The sequence below is a fragment of the Perissodus microlepis genome, chromosome 17 (genome assembly GCF_051167445.1).
Source record: "Perissodus microlepis isolate ML-2025 ecotype Zambia chromosome 17, ASM5116744v1, whole genome shotgun sequence".
In the NCBI taxonomy this organism is placed as follows: Eukaryota; Metazoa; Chordata; class Actinopteri; order Cichliformes; family Cichlidae; genus Perissodus; species Perissodus microlepis.
Genome location: NC_140477.1, coordinates 30,053,457 through 30,071,038, shown reverse-complemented (window position 1 = coordinate 30,071,038; position 17,582 = coordinate 30,053,457). Strand labels below are relative to the sequence as shown.

Below are 17,582 nucleotides of genomic sequence, written 5' to 3'. Positions count from 1 at the left end.
ATCTTTGCAAATTCCTGCAATTAGTTTGTCACAATGCATATTTCAAGTACTTAAAATCTATTGACTACAAAAATGCAAAGATCCTGTGACCATGAGCACTGATAATCCGATTGTTAAGTGATGACATGACGAATCCTACTTCCGGGCCTAAAGTAGTCTGCGTTTAATATGGCTTTTGTGTTGTTAACATGTTTAATGTTATGTATTTTCTTCTATTTAATCTCAAAAAGCTCCTAAAACAGTCAGTGATCACTGTTGACCTCCCTCGGCTTTTATTACCGCTAATCATTTATTTAAGCTCAGTTTTTAAAACCTTAGGATGTAACTACAGCCCAGCCCATGCAGCAGTATATGAATGACTAACCTCATATTGTGGATGGATTATCTCAGTTGTTCTCCTGGCTGAAGTTTGGTCCTTTTACAGCATCCTGCCATGCGATTACATTTGTTCCTGACCACCTAGAACACTCACGTTAACTTTTATCGAGTGGAAAAAAAGTTAGCTTGTTTATATTATGCTAACATAGCTATGTCGCTAGCGGTCACGTAGCACATCATTATATACCAGCTAGCCAAACTTCAGTAACCCTACAAACGTCACTACTGTTTAGCTTTCTGTCTTCATTTATGTTGGAAGTGATAGCAGAGCTGTACGTTTTCATTTGTTTCCAAAACCCCCCAGTCAGGACATGCTATATTGTATTTAGATAGAAGCTAGCGAGCTAACTTCCTGCTAACTTCTAACTCCGTTAAATGTCATAAATTCCATTTTCATGGATGCCTGGATGTTAAACTCAATTATTACACCTGGTAGAGCAGAACGCTGATCATTTTATTAAAGATGAAAGACTTTAGACAGTTTTTCAACTGCCATAGTGATCGTTTGATATATGGACCTGCAGCGGAGTTTAGGCCCAGACACGGCTAGTGACGTCAGACTGAACAACCGGATAGACGTAGGCTGCCGGGGATTCCCATGATGCATTGAGTTTTTCCTTTCCAGTCACCTTTCTCACTCACTATGTGTTGATAGACCTCTCTGCATTGAATCATATCTGTTATTAATCTCTGTCTCTCTTCCACAGCATGTCTTTTATCCTGTCTTCCTTCTCTCACCCCAACCGGTCGCAGCAGATGGCCCCGCCCCTCCCTGAGCCTGGTTCTGCCGGAGGTTTCTTCCTGTTAAAAGGGAGTTTTTCCTTCCCACTGTCGCCAAAGTGCTTGCTCATAAGGGGTCATATGATTGTTGGGTTTTTCTCTGTATCTATGAAGCGCCTTGAGGCGACTTTTGTTGTGATTTGGCGCTGTATAAATAAAATTGAATTGAATTGAATCGAATTGATAATCTCATCAAATCAGAAAGTTTTTTTGTCAAACACAATTACCAAATCATATACTTAAAAAGGAAAGACTGCACACACACACACACACACACACACACACACACACAATCTTGACAACTGTGACTGATGGCTCCATAAATGTGAACTGTAAGGCCACAGTGTCCCCTGGTACTGATACTGAGACCCAAACACAGTAACTTTGATTTTAAATGTATTTTTTAATTATTTTTTCACTACAGTCTGGCCGTCTTTAGAAAAGTTACTGAGCAAAAATGATTATAAAAAATACATTTTATTATACAATAGCTGTTGGTAATGCTTGATTCCATGTTAAGTTTCTGCTATACATCATTAACGGAGGCATTTAGTAAACTGAGGCACTGACATCATCTTTTTACTCGTCTCTCGCTTTTCCTTCAGCCAAAGATTCCACTCTTCTTTGCTGTCAAAGACAAACAAACAACTTATCACCAACACAGCATCCTAATTCTTATTTGCCTGAATTTTTCTGCTCAGACTGGTTCCTTACGTTTTTCAGTAACAGTGTACATGGCTTCCATGCCAGCTTTAATGTGGTCAGTGACGTGACAGTGGAGCAGCCAGGTACCAGGATACTGAGGACGCATCTTTACTGTCTGAAAAGAAAGTAGATAGAAAATCACATGACTCAATAGCTGCACAATTAGAGTTCAATTTTCTAATTCTGTTGGATGAATTGCTTAGAATTTGTGTTTTAAGGTGGTTGTCATGGTTCTGGGTGCTTTTGACACAGCTTTTTGTGTTTCTTGTGTTTTTATGACTTGTTGTGTGATGGTTTATTATTCTCAGAATAACCTCAGGATTACCACCATGTTTACCGTTGTACATTTAGGCTCCCCTCATGTCTTTGCCCCCATTCTGTGTTTGTGCTTATGTGTGTTGTGTCTTGTTTCTCCTCCTTGTGGTTTATCCATGTTTCCTCGGTCCAACATGTCTCTCGTCTGCCTATTCTTCACTCCTGTGTCATGTTCCCCAGTTTCCTGTTTTATTGTGTAGGTCTTGTGTTTCCATGTTTCACATATCTGGTTTTGCTTTCCCGTTGCCTTGTCTAATTAGGTTCAGCTGTGTCTCCATCCTGTGTGCCATTTCCTTGTTACCTTATGTGTATATTTAGTGCATTTCAGCCGTGTCTCTCTAACTTTCACTCATCTCCGCCCACTCCTCACTGCTTGCACTCTCTTCATAACCTCTCTTCTCTCTTCCTTTGGATGGTTGACCACATGCAATTAAAGTCATCCACCTTCATGCTAGTGTTAAAGTGAAACACACCAGACCTTAACGTCAAAGAGGAAAGACTCAGCTCTTAAAAGAAGCCATTCCTTTGAAATCTCACCTGAAAGGTGGCTGGAAACAGCTCATACACATCAGCACGGTGAGCACCTCCACCCAGCTGCAGAGAAAAGAGCATTTGTGAACTGCGTTTATATACTGTGTGATTGTGTGAGAGGGTATTTTTGAATCATTTCTATATACCTTATATTCCACACTATGGCCATGCCAGTGTGCTGTGTGTATGTCCACTTCATTGCCCATTCCCATTAGGTACCAGTACACCTTATCGCCCACCTCCATATTCAGACCATTCAGGTTACCATACACATATCCATTGATGGCTGCACACAAACATGCACAGATTTTAAAGAAAATAAATATATTTTTATGTGTAGATGAAAAAACAAAAAGTTCAAAAATCCTTTTGTACGTGTCTGCTTGTCTCACCGTGCATTTTGTTGCTCTCTATAAAGTCTTCATCATCCTTTAAGTTTGGGCGAGGGTTCCTGATCTGTGCTCTGATGTTTTCATCCAGATACCTGTAGTTTAAGCAGCAGTCATAAAAATACAGCCCTTCCTGTTTCAGGCGGCGCTGCAGGAAAATTCAGCTAAACATCATATCCTGCTGTCCTCGCCCTCAGAGTGGATCTCTGCTTCTGTTTTAGAATTCTGTTTGCGTATTTAGTGTTGGATCGTTGTTTTTATTTACTCTTTTGTGACTGAGGCTCTGTTTTTTCTTTAATAATGGATTGCATTTATATGGGCACCCAAAGCGCTTTACAATTCCGCTATTCATTCACTCTCACATTCACACACTGGTGCAGGAAAACCACAGTTGTAGCCACAGCTGCCCTGGGGCAGACTGACAGAAGTGAGGCTGCCATATCGCGCCATCGGCCCCTCTGGCCAACACCAGTAGGCGGTTGGGTACAGTGTCTTGCTCAAGGACACAACGACCAGGACAGAGAGAGCTGGGGGTTTGAACCGGCAACCTTCCGGTTACAGATGAGCTTCCCAACCACATAAACTACGGTCGCCCCATTACCTTGTGATTTTCTAGGAGTGGGTTTCATTCTTTTTGTTTTTTGGGGTTTGGTTCATGAATTTACAGTTGTAGTCACTGTCCTCCTGAGGACTGTCCTACAAAGTGAGATTAATGGCTTAGTGAGCTGTGTTGAGTTTAAAGTCAGAGTTTTCTGTTTTATAAAAAAGAAATAACTAATAATTACTTATCATACTGATATACTTCTTATGATTACTTATTAACAAACAAACAGAGGCTCAATCGGTGATAAAATAGTTAACTTGAATTAAAATGTTTATTTTACAGCTCTGTGCAGGGTAAAGTTTTTTTTTCATTAAAGATCGATGTTTTTTCTGCACAATCAATCTCCATAAATTTGTAATTTGTTGTAATGTTATGTTATGTAATGTTCAGCATTTTATCACCTGATAACATCTCTAGTTATCAGGAGGGGACACTCATGGGAATCGTTTTGTGTGGACTCCTTTGAGAAGTCACATGACTTGTGAAACGCCCCTTTAAATGCGCAGAGTGCATACAGAGCCTGAAGCGGAAATCACTGCTTAACAGGGTAAGCTGATGACCACCATCATAATACTTTTTATCTCTTACTGGAATTTTAGGTTTTGTCGAGCCAGCTAAGGCAAAAAAAAAATGGCTGTATTAACCTTTGTTCTGTTGATTCATGTGTCAGTCTTCACGTGTTTCAGTTATGGTGTTCATGTCCCACTCTGCTTTTGTAGTTACCTTGCTTTGTGTTTTACTTTCAAGTGTCTTCTCCTGATTGATGTCACCTGTCTCTCATAACTCAGCTGCATCCATTCCATCTGATTTACCCTCAGTGAGTTTGCAAGCATGTGAATTTAAGGAGGATTATGTAATTTTGAATTGGAATTAAGAAATTGGGTTGGATCCTTTTACATCAAATTTGTGTCATTTTAGCATGTATTGCCCGCTGAATAGAGGAAGCAGAGGTTTCAAAGGGAATCTATCTGCTACTTACCAACTCTCATTCTCGTCAAAAACCAGGAAAAGCAGTGCAAACTCTTCCACTTCCTTCTTCAGTCCTAAAGTCCTGGAAGACGCAAAGATTTTATCATACTTTATTATGTGGTACTGCATAAACAGAATGTGTGCTGTGCTGTACATCAAGCAGGTGAACATGTAGATACTCACCTGCCCCAACTACGGCGGCAGATGACTAATGGACCAATCAGTCCGCTGTAAAGGTCCTGGAGGGGCAGGGGGACAACATGTAAGTCTGTGAGTACTTGTTATTGCCTGTGCTGTGTTTGATCTTGCCTACATCATCGTACCTTTGCAACATCAACAGTAGAGTAGTACGCTGACACAGAGCACTCCTCTTGCTCTGTTGTTGGTCCAGTGTTCTTGTTGACATACCAGTAGTAGGTGTGAATTTCACCTGAGAAACACATTGTAGTTTTCAATGTTTTGGACACCATTTATACATTAAGAACGTGGCATGATCCATTAGAGAAAAGAAGAGTAGATGGAATACTGTATGCCCTTTCTATGTTCTCAAAAAAACACATTTATTCTGCTGAAATCATAAAAAAGTTCCACAGTGACTGAAATTGTTTATTGATTGTGTCCCTTTGTTCCATCCGCTTCTATTATTTCTAGGCATTTCTGTACCTGGTTGGGTTTGGTGGACGCTGGGGTTTTCTGTTTTGACTCCGTGTGCATGAATGGAATAAGGTCTGGTTGCCATGTTCTTGAAAACCACCTTCACTTTGTCTCCAACATTAGCGTGAATCATTGGCCCTAAAGAGAAGGCAAATGTTTTAAGTACCAACTGGAGCTTAAGACGTTACATCATGTGTTATTTACAATATGTAGCACAATCAGTGGCTTTTACTGCACCAACAATGTATTCTCGTCAGAGCTTCAAAAACTTTATGGAAAAATATGAATTTGTGCAGTATGTGTCAGTGGTCTCTTCGATATACTCACCCATAATGCCGAGATGCTCCATGTCAGCGATTCTTTCGACCTGTTTGGTAAACTTGTCACTGGTGAACTGTCGGTAGACGACCTTCTTGTAACGAGAGCCTATGAATCCACCCTGCTTGTCCAGAAAGATGGGGGCAGGACTGCAGCGAGAGAGTCACCAACACATTTTTATTTACTAAAACAGCTGCAGTTCCACTATAACAAGTTTTCACTGTTATATAAGAGGCAACCAAAGGCAACTCGATTTGCCAGCATTACTATTTAATTCTTTCTCAGCGCTCCTACCACAATCTACGACAGTTTCATATCCTAAAAATAGTATAGTGCTCTGCTATATACAGAATAAACTTTATAATATAATACTGACATCTGTTTGGTTGGTCACTGTTATTTTTGTGTTCCTATTGTAATGTCCAAAAACAGTTTATTACCATAAAAGGCATTAAGATACTCAGAGTCTGCATGTTTAGAATAATGAGCATTCTCATGTAACAATGGGACACTTTTTTTCCCTAAACTTTACTAAATTAAATACATAATGTATACTGTATAAAGGTAGACGCACAAGAGTTACATATATGTGCTGCTGGTATACTGTATTTGTTTCTGCGGCAGCTCTCATGCTCGTGCCCTACAGCTGATACCTCTCCATGCCGCGGAACATCTCCACCTCCCAGGTGCGGTTTGGAGCGTAGTCCCAGTCTATTTCCATGGCAGCGATGTAGTAGGTTTTTGAATGTAACATCATCTCGCTCTGATGATGAAGTATGCTGCACTTCTCTACCGTGTAGTTGGCCCTCATCCCATTACGGTAATGGTTCACTGTAGCAGACACCACCTCAAACTGACCTAAAACACATACACGCACGGAGATACAGTAACACACAATGTGACTGTTGGATTTACATAGAACACAAATGTGCTCTTTTCACTAAATTCTCTGGTTTTGTTGTTTTGTCCAAATGTTGTTGTTTTTTTAACAATTAAACCACTTTTTTTTTACGTTCCTAGCTCAGTCTGCAATGCACCAAATCATGACACTTGTCCTTTTTTTGGAATTAGCTCTCAAGTCTTCTCACTCAACACTTCTTGAAGATTTAATGGCCAAGGTCATAGTAAGGGTAATTGTATTTCATGTTTACTTTTCCATTCTGAAATCATTCCCATTTACTGAACTACCCAACAAAACAAATGATGAACAGTCTGTGATGCCTTAAAAATATGTAACATTTCAACAGTACCTTTTAGCTTTTGTGCACTGAGTCAGTCTACTAAGAACTGCAACCTACTGTCAAAAATCAATGTGTGCATGTTTGTGTGCAGCCATCAATGGATATGTGTATGCTAATCTGTCACAAATCAAAGAAATGCACCAGCATAGCTCCCTGACTTAAGCACATTTCCTCAGGGTAATGTCTTTGAGTAAGAAGGCTGTAAATGTAAATTCAGCAATGATTCAGACTTATGTATCAGAGTGACTCATGCTGATGGATGTTAAGATTCCTAATCATGCTTCGGTAGGAAACCTACTTATATTCATGGCATGATGCACACATAGTAATATGATACGTTGTAAACTGTTTGCATTTGCTTGGGAAAAGAGAGAACCTCAGTAGAACTGGGGGTTAAATTGCATGAAGGTCATTCGACTGATTTTTAGTTTTAGTCTTGTTTTCCACTGAATTATCAGTTCTGTCACTGCTGTAGTTAGCTAATAAATTAATGTAAGACTATTAGCAACAGCCAACTAGACCAACCCAGTGATGTCACATTCTTTACTCGGACAAAACGGCGCTACACATGCTCTAGAAACCGTAACTTCAAGCACTTATTTATTAAACCCAGCTTCACAGACATGGCACTACTCCATGGGATAAATTAACCTTAATACAGTTAGTGTTTCATGTCCACTTTAATGGTTCTTACAACCACTGTCATGGCAACTTCAATTCAATTCAGTTTTATTTATATAGCGCCAAATCACAACAACTGCCCCCTCAAGGTGCTTTATATTGTAAGGCAGACCCTACAATAATGCATACAGAGAAAAACCCAACAATCAGATGACCACCTATGAGCAAGAACTTTGGCAACAGTGGGAAGGAAAAACTCCCTTTTAACAGGAAGAACGCTCCAGCAGAACCAGGCTCACGGAGGGGCGGCCATCTGCCACAATGCATTGGGATGAGAGAAGGAAGACAGACAAACAGTTCTTTAAGGTGACATTAAGGTAAAAGTACAAATTTATTCTGCACTGTTGTGGAGTTTCCACATCTTTCAAAAAATATCCAGTGGACCTTTGATTGGACCAGTTCTGGCCCACAGGGTGCATCTTTGACATCACCCATCTAGGTAAATCCATGTGTCTGCTAGGTCAGACCAGCAGATAGTCGGACATTTTTAATTAAGTTTAATCTGTTTTGTTGTGATGCCATTCTGTTTAAAATAAAAGAGAGAGTAGTGTCAATCATTTTCAAATGATTAATGTAAGTTTCCTATTGACAGCTGCTGTAGCTGCCAATAAATCAATTCAACCCATCTACCTCTATATTTCATTTGAACTTGAACTTTGGGCTTTTAATTTTTTTTGTATGCATGGGCCACACCTAAAGTGTAACTAAACAGAACAACATAAATAAGGGTTCAAAGCTCCATACCCATGCTGTCCGGCTCCATAGTGACAGTGTGTGAGATGTGAGGGAATACGCTGATGGTGTCCCGTCTGTTCTGCTCATAGATGAAACGGTTGCCCTGGAAGTAAAGACTGATGATGTCTGTCTCTGACCCCAGTCCTGACAGGTGCCATGATACTTTATCGCCCTTACACATGGTCAGCCCTGGGAGATTGTTATACACGAACCCATTGATGGCTAAAAAGAAATACACAGAAATATTACACACAGCGATTAGGTACGTTATGGTGAATTGCTGAGCCAGTGAAGGGACATTAGTTCATAATAACAGCTGTCCCCAATTTAACTATTACATGGTGACTAAAATGAAACTTCACACTGTACCCACCATGCATTTTGTTGCTCTCGATGAAGCCCTCATCCTCCTTGTTGACAGTGTTGGGAGCAGTAGTGAAAGTCCTAATGTTGTCATCGAGATACCAGCTCAGGTTCTCATCAAATATAGTAGCCATGAGGTGAAACTCTTTATTATAGTTTTTCTGCATGAAAAGAGAGAGAGGTGATGTGTCAGATTTTGCTTCATCAATCCAGTAAGGCCACAAAACATTGTTTTTTTTTTTCTTTTCTGTGATGTTAGTGTGGGACTGAACACTCAGGTTAGGAAGAGATTTTCCAGGCTGGAGACAGGAGCCGTGGATATTAGATGACTAAAGCCAAAAGCACATTTTATTGATTTTAAGACGATCCGCCTCTTTGGATGCCACTGTCAGGAATATCAGGATGTCAGGAAGATTCATTCTGTTTGTTATGAGAAACTGCAACATTTTTTCAGTCTAACACAAGACACTTGTTTCAGGCCAGCAGAACGAGTCCTGTTTCATCAATATTTTCTGTGTAATTTACTGATAATTCTATTTGAATTTAAAAAACATTTATATGTCCACTGCACAGCCTGGTGTGAATCATTTTATTCCAAATATATCTACCTTTATAATACCAAATTCAGGAGGATGTAACTTGCTCTGTAACCTGAACCACACAATATGTTGACTTGCTGGGGTTTTTTGTCTTTCCTCTCACCTGTACTCCCTTCTTCAGCGATTTAGGTCGACAAATGAGAAGTGGCCCCACCAGTCCAGAGCTGGTATCTTTAACAGGGTCCACAGCAGAGTAGTACAGATAGGTCAGACAGTCAGCCTCCCCTTCTACGGGTCCAGCACCTACAGGCACCATCCACTCATAGATGTGCACCATCCCAGGTCTGACCAGAGCAGCAGGGGGAGGAGTCACCACCCCTACTCATGCATTTCCACAGAGAAATGGAGAATTCTCATTAGCAATAATAATAGCATCAACAAAATGCTAAATGGTACCCAACTGCAGACTTCCACTTACTTGGCAGCCTCTTCAGCTCCCGCAGTTTCTTATCTGTATAAGACTCTGAAGAGAGGAAAAGAAGAGGATTTCAGATGGATGAAACAGATATTAACACTGATAGCATTACTTATGAATGTACATGCATTAACCTTCCAACTCATTGTGATACAGTGTGCCATCCTGTTCCACGCTGTACTGTACTCCATGAGGTTGTATTGTGTAAGGCCGACTGGCTTTGTTCTTGAACACCACCCTGATAGTGTCTTTCTCTTCAGCCTTCAACACAGGACCTGGAAACATTAACGTGCAACGTGCATAAGATGCTGTTAGGGTGCAATATAGTTTTTAATAATAACAGCTCATAAAATTAGAGGGATTATCAACATGGTTTAAGACACTAAACCAAATGAGTTTGTTCAAATATGAGTTAAGGCAGTTTTTGGAAATGTTCCACAACTCTGCTGTGCTTTTGAATTGCAATAACTGTATTTCTGACAAGCAATTCATTCAAAAAACCTGTAATTAACTGAGGCTGTATAAAAGGCCCCAAAGTTCGTAGGATAGTTTTACTGGTGTTTATAAGTTCATGTAATAGCCAGTCTTCTGTCAGTTTGGGCCAGCCCACCTTCTAGTGACATCATCTGGTTAGTAAGGTGGGCAGTTAATGTCGGATGAGCAGTGCTGGTCCGAAGGGGATGCACTGATTCCTGGGGAATGTTAGGTGGGCGTAAATGACAAGTAAGTAGTGACCTGTGTTGTATTTTGCCTTTGTTTGTGTCAGTACTATAGTATGTTACCATTTAGGAGCTAATGTAGTCCGTAGTTGGAGCGGTAGGCCACGCATGCAACGCGTGAGTTCGCCCTCATTTCATATGCTAATTTATGTTGTTAGCTTACCCCGGTTTAGCTTTGTTGACGCATGTACGGTCGCTCATATGTCCATAATGTCATTCCTGTGTTATCAGACCTTCTCTGTATGTTGTATGTGATGCTTGTGATTGTTTACTTTGAAGTAGCGGAGTTTGTAGCGAACAATTAGGTACGTGGATTAGTAAAATAGCGAACGTAGTTTGACCGGAAGTATAGCGTCCCGCTTGCCCTTCACAATAAGAGCATTATAGTGGATTATAATGGGGGACGCTTTTATTTCGTACAACTACCGGAAGTAACTAACCTCGAACTAATGCTATTTAGTTGCATAGTGTGAGCAGTTTGAAGTGTATTATATTTTTCTGATCTTTATATGTGATTATGGTAACTATGTTGTATTATGTTTATATTTGAGTATTTGACTTGTCTATTCTCTTTAATTATCGTTATTTCCCTTGTTTATTTCCTTTGTAGGAAACCACACACACACACACACACACACACACACACACACACACACACACACTTATGTACACCCGCTGTGTTTACAGCCCCAGAAATTGAGTGGTGACAATAAAGTGCCTCAAACGGAACCTCAAGCTCCCTCCTTCTTTCATACTCTGGGACAATTTGGCCTTAAGTGGTGTTCTGGCCGACACACCGGGGTGACCGTAGTGCTCAAAGACTGAATCAGTGCCACAGCCGTGCCTATCTTTGATATCTCCACTACAGAGGCAGTTATGGTTGTGTTAGCGTTTGTGCGCTTGTGTCATTCTGTCTGCAAACGCAATAGATCGAAAGGTATTGTAACGATGGTTAAATGTTATTTTACAGTGACAGGTTGACACTGTTGTTATTTCTTTAAGATACATGTTTGGCTGTGCTGCAGGAAAAATGTTTGCAGGATGACTGTGCGGGGCAGAAGTGAGGTGTTGTACGAGAGCACTCTCCCCGGAGTTGCCTGTGTTACCGAATAAATGGACAAACTGAGATCCAGGTTTTAGCAACATCAAACTTTCCAAAACCTCTCAAGCTTGAATTACCCAGAATTCCAAGGTGCTGGTCCTCTGGGCTGCGGAGCATCTTTGTCATGAAGGTGTTGTCAGTGTACTCCACATAGTGAACCTTCTTATAGCGGCTTCCAATGCGGTTTCGACCTCGGGTTACAAACGTTTCTGCCGCACTGCTCACACAAAAGCAAAGTTCAAATTAAGAAAGATCTCTACAGACCAGCAGTCCTCTACATTCCTGTCAGTTTGTACAGTAACTAACCCATCTGTAGGCACTGTAGGAGCATAGTCCCAAACTTCTTCTTCAGCGGCAATGAAGTACTGTCGCTGCTCTCCATAAGGCCGGGGCTTGTGGACATTGGGGAAACACTTCTTTATCTCAAACAAAGCTTGCATCCCAGCTAGACAAAAGCACAAAAAAAACAATGTTGAATACATTATTAATCAGTGTGCAGAAATGTATCCTTCCCTGAATTGTAATTCATAATCTCACCCATCAGATGGTCATTGACACTACATGCCAGCAGCCAGTGTCCCGGGTTGTCAGCTACCATTTCAGCTGTGGTGCTAGAAGCAGGAAAAAGACTGATTGTGTCTGTATGATGGTTCATAGTGGTCAGGATCTGACCATGGAAATGAACTGAATGCATGTCCACCTGTAGATAAATAATATTTAAGTAATGTTACACAAGGAGGTGAATGTACTAGAAATCCTTTTTGCAATTCTGAAACTAACAATAATAATAATGAAAGCAATCTGTAACACAGAAAGTAACACATGCTCACATTTTTATTAAACTTGAACCTTATCTGATTAAAGACTATCAGTAGAAAACTTCTGCAACAGTCTCAGCAACACAAACTTAAATCCTTAAAAAAGCTGAACCTTTGAAAGCACTCGGTTGGAACAACCGCTGTGAGACTGACTGTATTTGCAGGTGTCTCATGGTTTAGTTAGCAACAATTAGGATAATGCCCACAGCCCCTTCTGTCTTTGAAAAACTGTCTCCTGAGAGTTGAAAGTAAGTGGAAGAGAGCCTGGAGAGGTGGAGAGAAGAGGAATGTCAGCAGAAACGTGTGTTAATGAGAGTGAGGCAGGTGGAAAGGTGAACATGCAAGGAGTAGAGGGAGGGAAGATGGACAAGTTTAATTAAATACCTGGAGCCAACCATCCAAAACAACAGACAGCACACAAGAAAGGTGAAGAAGCGAGTGTAGACAGGGTGGAGTGTGCTTGGAGATGAGTGTCAGGGTGATTTGTGACAGAAGGATAGCAGCAAGAGTGAAAGGGAAGGTTTCCAAGATAGTAGTGAAACCTGCTGTGATGGATGGTTTGGAGACTGTGGCACTAATGAAAAGACAGGAGGCCAAGCTGGAGGTGTTGAGATTTTTGTGGGGAGTGGCCAGAATGGACCGTATTAGAAATGAGTTCATCAGAAGGACAGCTCAGGTTAAGCTGTTTGGAGGCAAAGTTCAAGAGACAAGATGGAGATATTATGGACATGTGCAGAGGAAGGAAAGGCAGGAGAGAAAGAGGAAGACAACAGAGAAGATTCATGTATACAGTGAAAGAGGAGGGTCAGTGTGAACAGGGAACAGGGTGAGATAGAGGCAAATGGTCCACTTTGGAACCCCCTAAAAAAACCAACCTGTTCTTCTAAATGTTTGTAAACATTATAAATTGAACTAAATGATTACATTAAATGCTCAGTTGAATATTTTGAAAATATTCTCTGTAACAGTAATATTAAGAATAGAGATGTGATAATATAACATAGATTACCTCATTGCCTAATGCAAACAAATGCCACTGGATCTTGTTGCCTTGGCACATGCTCAGTCCACGAAGATTACCATACAGCAAACCATTAATACCTGTAATACATAGTGAGGGTAAAATGGTGCAGGGATGCAAATGCAAGCTTGTAAGTGTGCATGCTGGTGATATGCTAATTGTTAGCATGATATGTTAATTGGGATAAATAAAGTCTTTCTGATTATGATTCTGATGCTTCCTCTCACCATGCATCTTGTTGCTCTCAATAAAGTCTTCGTCCTCCTTCAGGTTTCTGGCAGGATTTGTGATGTATGTCCTGATGTTTTCATCCAGGTACCAGCTGAAGTTCTCATCTGACACCATGAACAGCAGAGCATACTGGTAGTCTGCTGAACTATCGCCATGTAAGTCCAGAGTTCCTGCAGAGGAGAGGACATTTAGAAAGACAGGCAGTGCTTTCCAAAACAAAAGAAAAGGGGGATGAAAAATAGATATAAATATAAAAATAAACAAGTTTTTAAAAACTGTCTATTGTGTTCTATTATGAATCTATAATGTAAACATAGTTACATAATGTTAACAAGAGTAAAAGGTAGAATGTTTGGCTCTGAAAGACACTGGACTATAAATAAAATATATTAAAGTTGTACTTAAGTAAACTGGAGTAAATGTACCTCTCTTACAGACGATGAGGGGCCCTATCAGCCCTGAGTTGATGTCTTTTGGCGGGCTAACGTGGGAATGGTAGAATCTGGTCATGCAGTTGCTGTCATGTGATGTTGGGCCGTGGGATTCTGCGAGGGTCCACTCATAGGTCACCGTTTGACCAGGAGGTACCGAATCATCTCGCTTCAGCTCTGGACCCGTGCCATCTGGGTAGAGGGCTCCTGAGGAGTGAACCCACAAACACAATCACATATTGCATGTGTTAACCTTTCCACTCCACTCTAGTAGTACATCCGTTTGTGCATTTCTCACCCTCGTTGCCTTTAGTATAGTTCAGACCATGTGGGTGGGCGCTGTAAGGTCTGGACGCTGTGTTCTTCAGGTGGACAATCAGTGTGTCGCCCTCCTCAGCCATCAACAGAGGTCCGAGGTAACCCAGCCATTCTGCCTTTGTCAACTCCGTCCTGTAGGTGGCGTCGCTGTACTGCTTATAAACAGCCTTCTTGTAGGTTGAGCCGATACGCTGCGGACCGCTCTTTAAAAAGACGGAGGCTTCTCTGTTGAGGGATTCAGGCAGAGATGCATGAGAGTGGTTTTGCGTATGTGTCATTATGTAAGTTAAAACACGTAAAGCTTCTATAGTGTCTCTAACACTCTTTGACATCATGGGTCAGATTTACTAAAAGGTTAAGGTCCCAATGGCAAAAATGCGCAGGATCTTTCTTCCTGAAATAGCACAGCAAATGAGATAAGAGAGGGGGAGCTGAAAAAGAATCTATATGTTTGATATATGCTTATGCTTTGATATATATGAATAAAATAAAATGCATGATGTAACCGGCAGGTTGAGACTGGAGCGCGATTTATCCAAGAGAAAGGCTGCACTTTGGCGAACACTTCCCAAATACACCGAAATAAGATAAGATATATGAAGTGTAGAAGAACATAAAACATAAAACACAGCTGAGTGCTAATGATGATACTGTTAGTAAGTGCTCAACTGCGTAACTGTGCGCAGCGAGTAACGAGACCGTTCTCACTCCCACAGCGTAACGTACCAACGCGTCGGGAATGAGAATGTGTTGAGTAACACCTTTACGCGCACTGTGTGAGGCTGTGCGTAGAGATGCATATGAAAAGCCTGTTATGTAGGCTATTGCAAGATGTAGACATTAATCCAACACACTCATACATTCCCCGACAGACATTTCAATATGTGATATAACAGCGGTGACATAGAGAAGTAAAGAAAGACAGAAAAAAATACAGAGTGACTGTCGAGGAAAGACATGCAGAGACGTTTTATTGGGTAAAAATGTCAGACTTCAAATTTATCTGCTCACTATAAAAAGTAACTTGGCTACCAGTAAAACAACGGGTACAACTCTTTTGTATACGTGTGAAGTTCAGATCAGCTCGATTCTCATCATTTCGTAACAAGGCCAGTAGGTTTTCATAGAGGAGCACAACTGAGATTCTGCTACAGGAATAAGAAAGGGTTACAGGACAGAATAAAAATTTTCACACTACTCTAACAGCACCGAGCCTTCCTCTCGCTCCAAATGAATAACACTTAATGAATCTAGTTTGCATGATTCGTTTAAATATTAAATAAAGAAAAACTCCTACAAATACACGTGCAAAAGGCCAGCTGCAAAAGCACCACCTCTATAATAAATAATAAGTCGTTTTTTATCACCAAAAACTTTATGCTGACTTTAATTTTATGCTGATAAGTCTGGTCCTGTGACTACAAGATGAAGCACGTCTACCAACACTGTGATGGCACACGTGTAAATAACCAATAACCCATGACAGTGATTCAGCATGAGCAACACCAGGATGCCAAATTATCCAAGAAGTACATTTATAAATATATAGTTGCCATTTTTTCATCACAGTGTCTTCATATTAACTTATATATTTGTCATATGCAGTGCAATACGTTCAGTAGGCTATAACTGTGTTCTTATATTAGTATCTGCTGCCCATAAGTGATCATTCCTGTTTGTCAATTGCTGTTGAAGCAAATATTAACGTGTCGTGTTGGGGGGAGGGGGGGTTAATTGTACCCATTTTGATTCTTTATTTCATATTGATTTATGACTCTGTAATAAAATGGAAAATGTATCGTGCGCACTTACTCATCGTCCTGGATTGAGCGGTTTTGGATGATGTTCATCCCAGTTGGAGCATAGTTCCACGACACCTCCTCTATCTTTAAAAAGTACTCTCGTCTCATCCCAGAAACACATGTTACCACACAAAACAACAGCAAAACAGCCCTTAAATCCAGCCTCAGCATTTTGTCCAAAATAAAAGCTGATAGTGGTGATGATGATAATGATGACTCTTAGTTTTATTTGAATTATTATTAATACTGAATGAAGATAAAGACCCACGGCGCAGAGAATTAAAAGTCTTGGATGTTTGTCAACCAGTGTGTCTCAGAGACGTTTAAAGCTCTGTGTCTTTATACTGCGTCAGATGACTCGCAGGCTGAGGTCAGCCAAGCAGGACCGAGGGGTCACTGACCATCAGACTGCCAGGTGTTCGATCAGCAGGCGAGACTTGCATAAGAACACAAACAGTTTTGTTCTCGTAAATCCAAACACCAAGAGATTAGGCTTAACCTTCATCATTTACTCCCTTGTAGAGTTTCACTACAGCACAAAATAAAGTTTTTAAAAATCAACATCGTTCGTTTAAGAATCTAAAGATTCTTATCTGTGTCAAATCGGAGTTTTTTTCTGTTCAGCAAAAAAAATCCAGTGACGTTATATTTAGCCAATTACGTAAAAGTGGACTTTTGAGTAAATGTTTGATTTTAAATGCAAGAGGCTAAATGTTGAAAACGACCTTGTGTCACAACCAGATTCATTACTGAGCCAATAAAGATGTCTCTGTGTTTGGATTTTTTACTTTGCTAAAAGTCAGTTTATGATAATTAATTAATACTATTCCTAATTTATCTTTGTGTAAAGGTTCTCAGAACAAGGAGAAAACGGTCGCTGTGCACACAGTTTAGGGAGGGGACACTGCTAAAAAATGAGCACCAATTTGCATGGCTCTCATGGTTAAAGGCAACAATTACTCAATCTGATAAATATCAGTATCAGTCAACTCTGGAAACTCTAGTACTCAGTACAAATTCCAAAACACTTGCAAACTCCAAAACACTTGCAAACTCCAAAACACATGCAAACTCCAAAACACTTGCAAACTCCAAAACACTTGCAAACTCCAAAACACATGCAAACTCCAAAACACTTGCAAACTCCAAAACACATGCAAACTCCAAAACACTTGCAAACTCCAAAACACTTGCAAACTCCAAAACACAACGGAAGTGCTCCAGGACGCTAGGGGCAGTGTTGAGCTCAATTTGCAAAATAAACGTCTAGTCTCCGTTGTGCTTCCCAGGTTGCCTAGCAACCATGATACTAACTGCTGGAAACGTGTCATACAACTTTGTTTGACAGAAATGAAGGAGAACATATTTTGTTCATTTGTTTGTTTGTTTCTACAAGAGCTTTGTGTGATTTGATAAGTATCTGAGGCTGAGACCACAGGACAGTAAAACATGATTTTTGGGCT

At 40.5% G+C, this 17,582-nt stretch overlaps 1 protein-coding gene and 1 long non-coding RNA gene across 2 annotated transcripts; one reads left to right on the top strand and one right to left on the bottom strand.

Annotated features, from left to right (window-relative positions):
- Positions 1–1,541: 1,541 nt before the first annotated feature.
- cp (ceruloplasmin) lies at positions 1,542–16,451 on the bottom strand. Its single transcript, XM_084909086.1, has 24 exons — positions 16,130–16,451; positions 14,298–14,542; positions 13,994–14,206; positions 13,565–13,738; positions 13,326–13,417; positions 12,036–12,198; positions 11,805–11,943; positions 11,576–11,715; positions 9,812–9,952; positions 9,681–9,725; positions 9,366–9,580; positions 8,674–8,824; positions 8,310–8,522; positions 6,297–6,501; positions 5,653–5,792; positions 5,335–5,463; positions 4,995–5,101; positions 4,855–4,910; positions 4,682–4,753; positions 3,102–3,193; positions 2,856–2,995; positions 2,716–2,772; positions 1,873–1,978; positions 1,542–1,785 (listed from the first exon to the last, which is right to left on the bottom strand). Exons 1-24 carry the CDS (start codon positions 16,288–16,290, stop codon positions 1,760–1,762), a joined length of 3,222 nt encoding a protein of 1,073 aa, XP_084765212.1. The 5' UTR covers positions 16,291–16,451; the 3' UTR covers positions 1,542–1,759.
- On the top strand, positions 10,287–14,101 carry LOC146369866 (uncharacterized). Its single transcript, XR_014797273.1, has 3 exons — positions 10,287–10,400; positions 13,653–13,723; positions 14,005–14,101. It is a non-coding gene; the product is annotated as an uncharacterized LOC146369866 (long non-coding RNA).
- Positions 16,452–17,582: the final 1,131 nt, after the last annotated feature.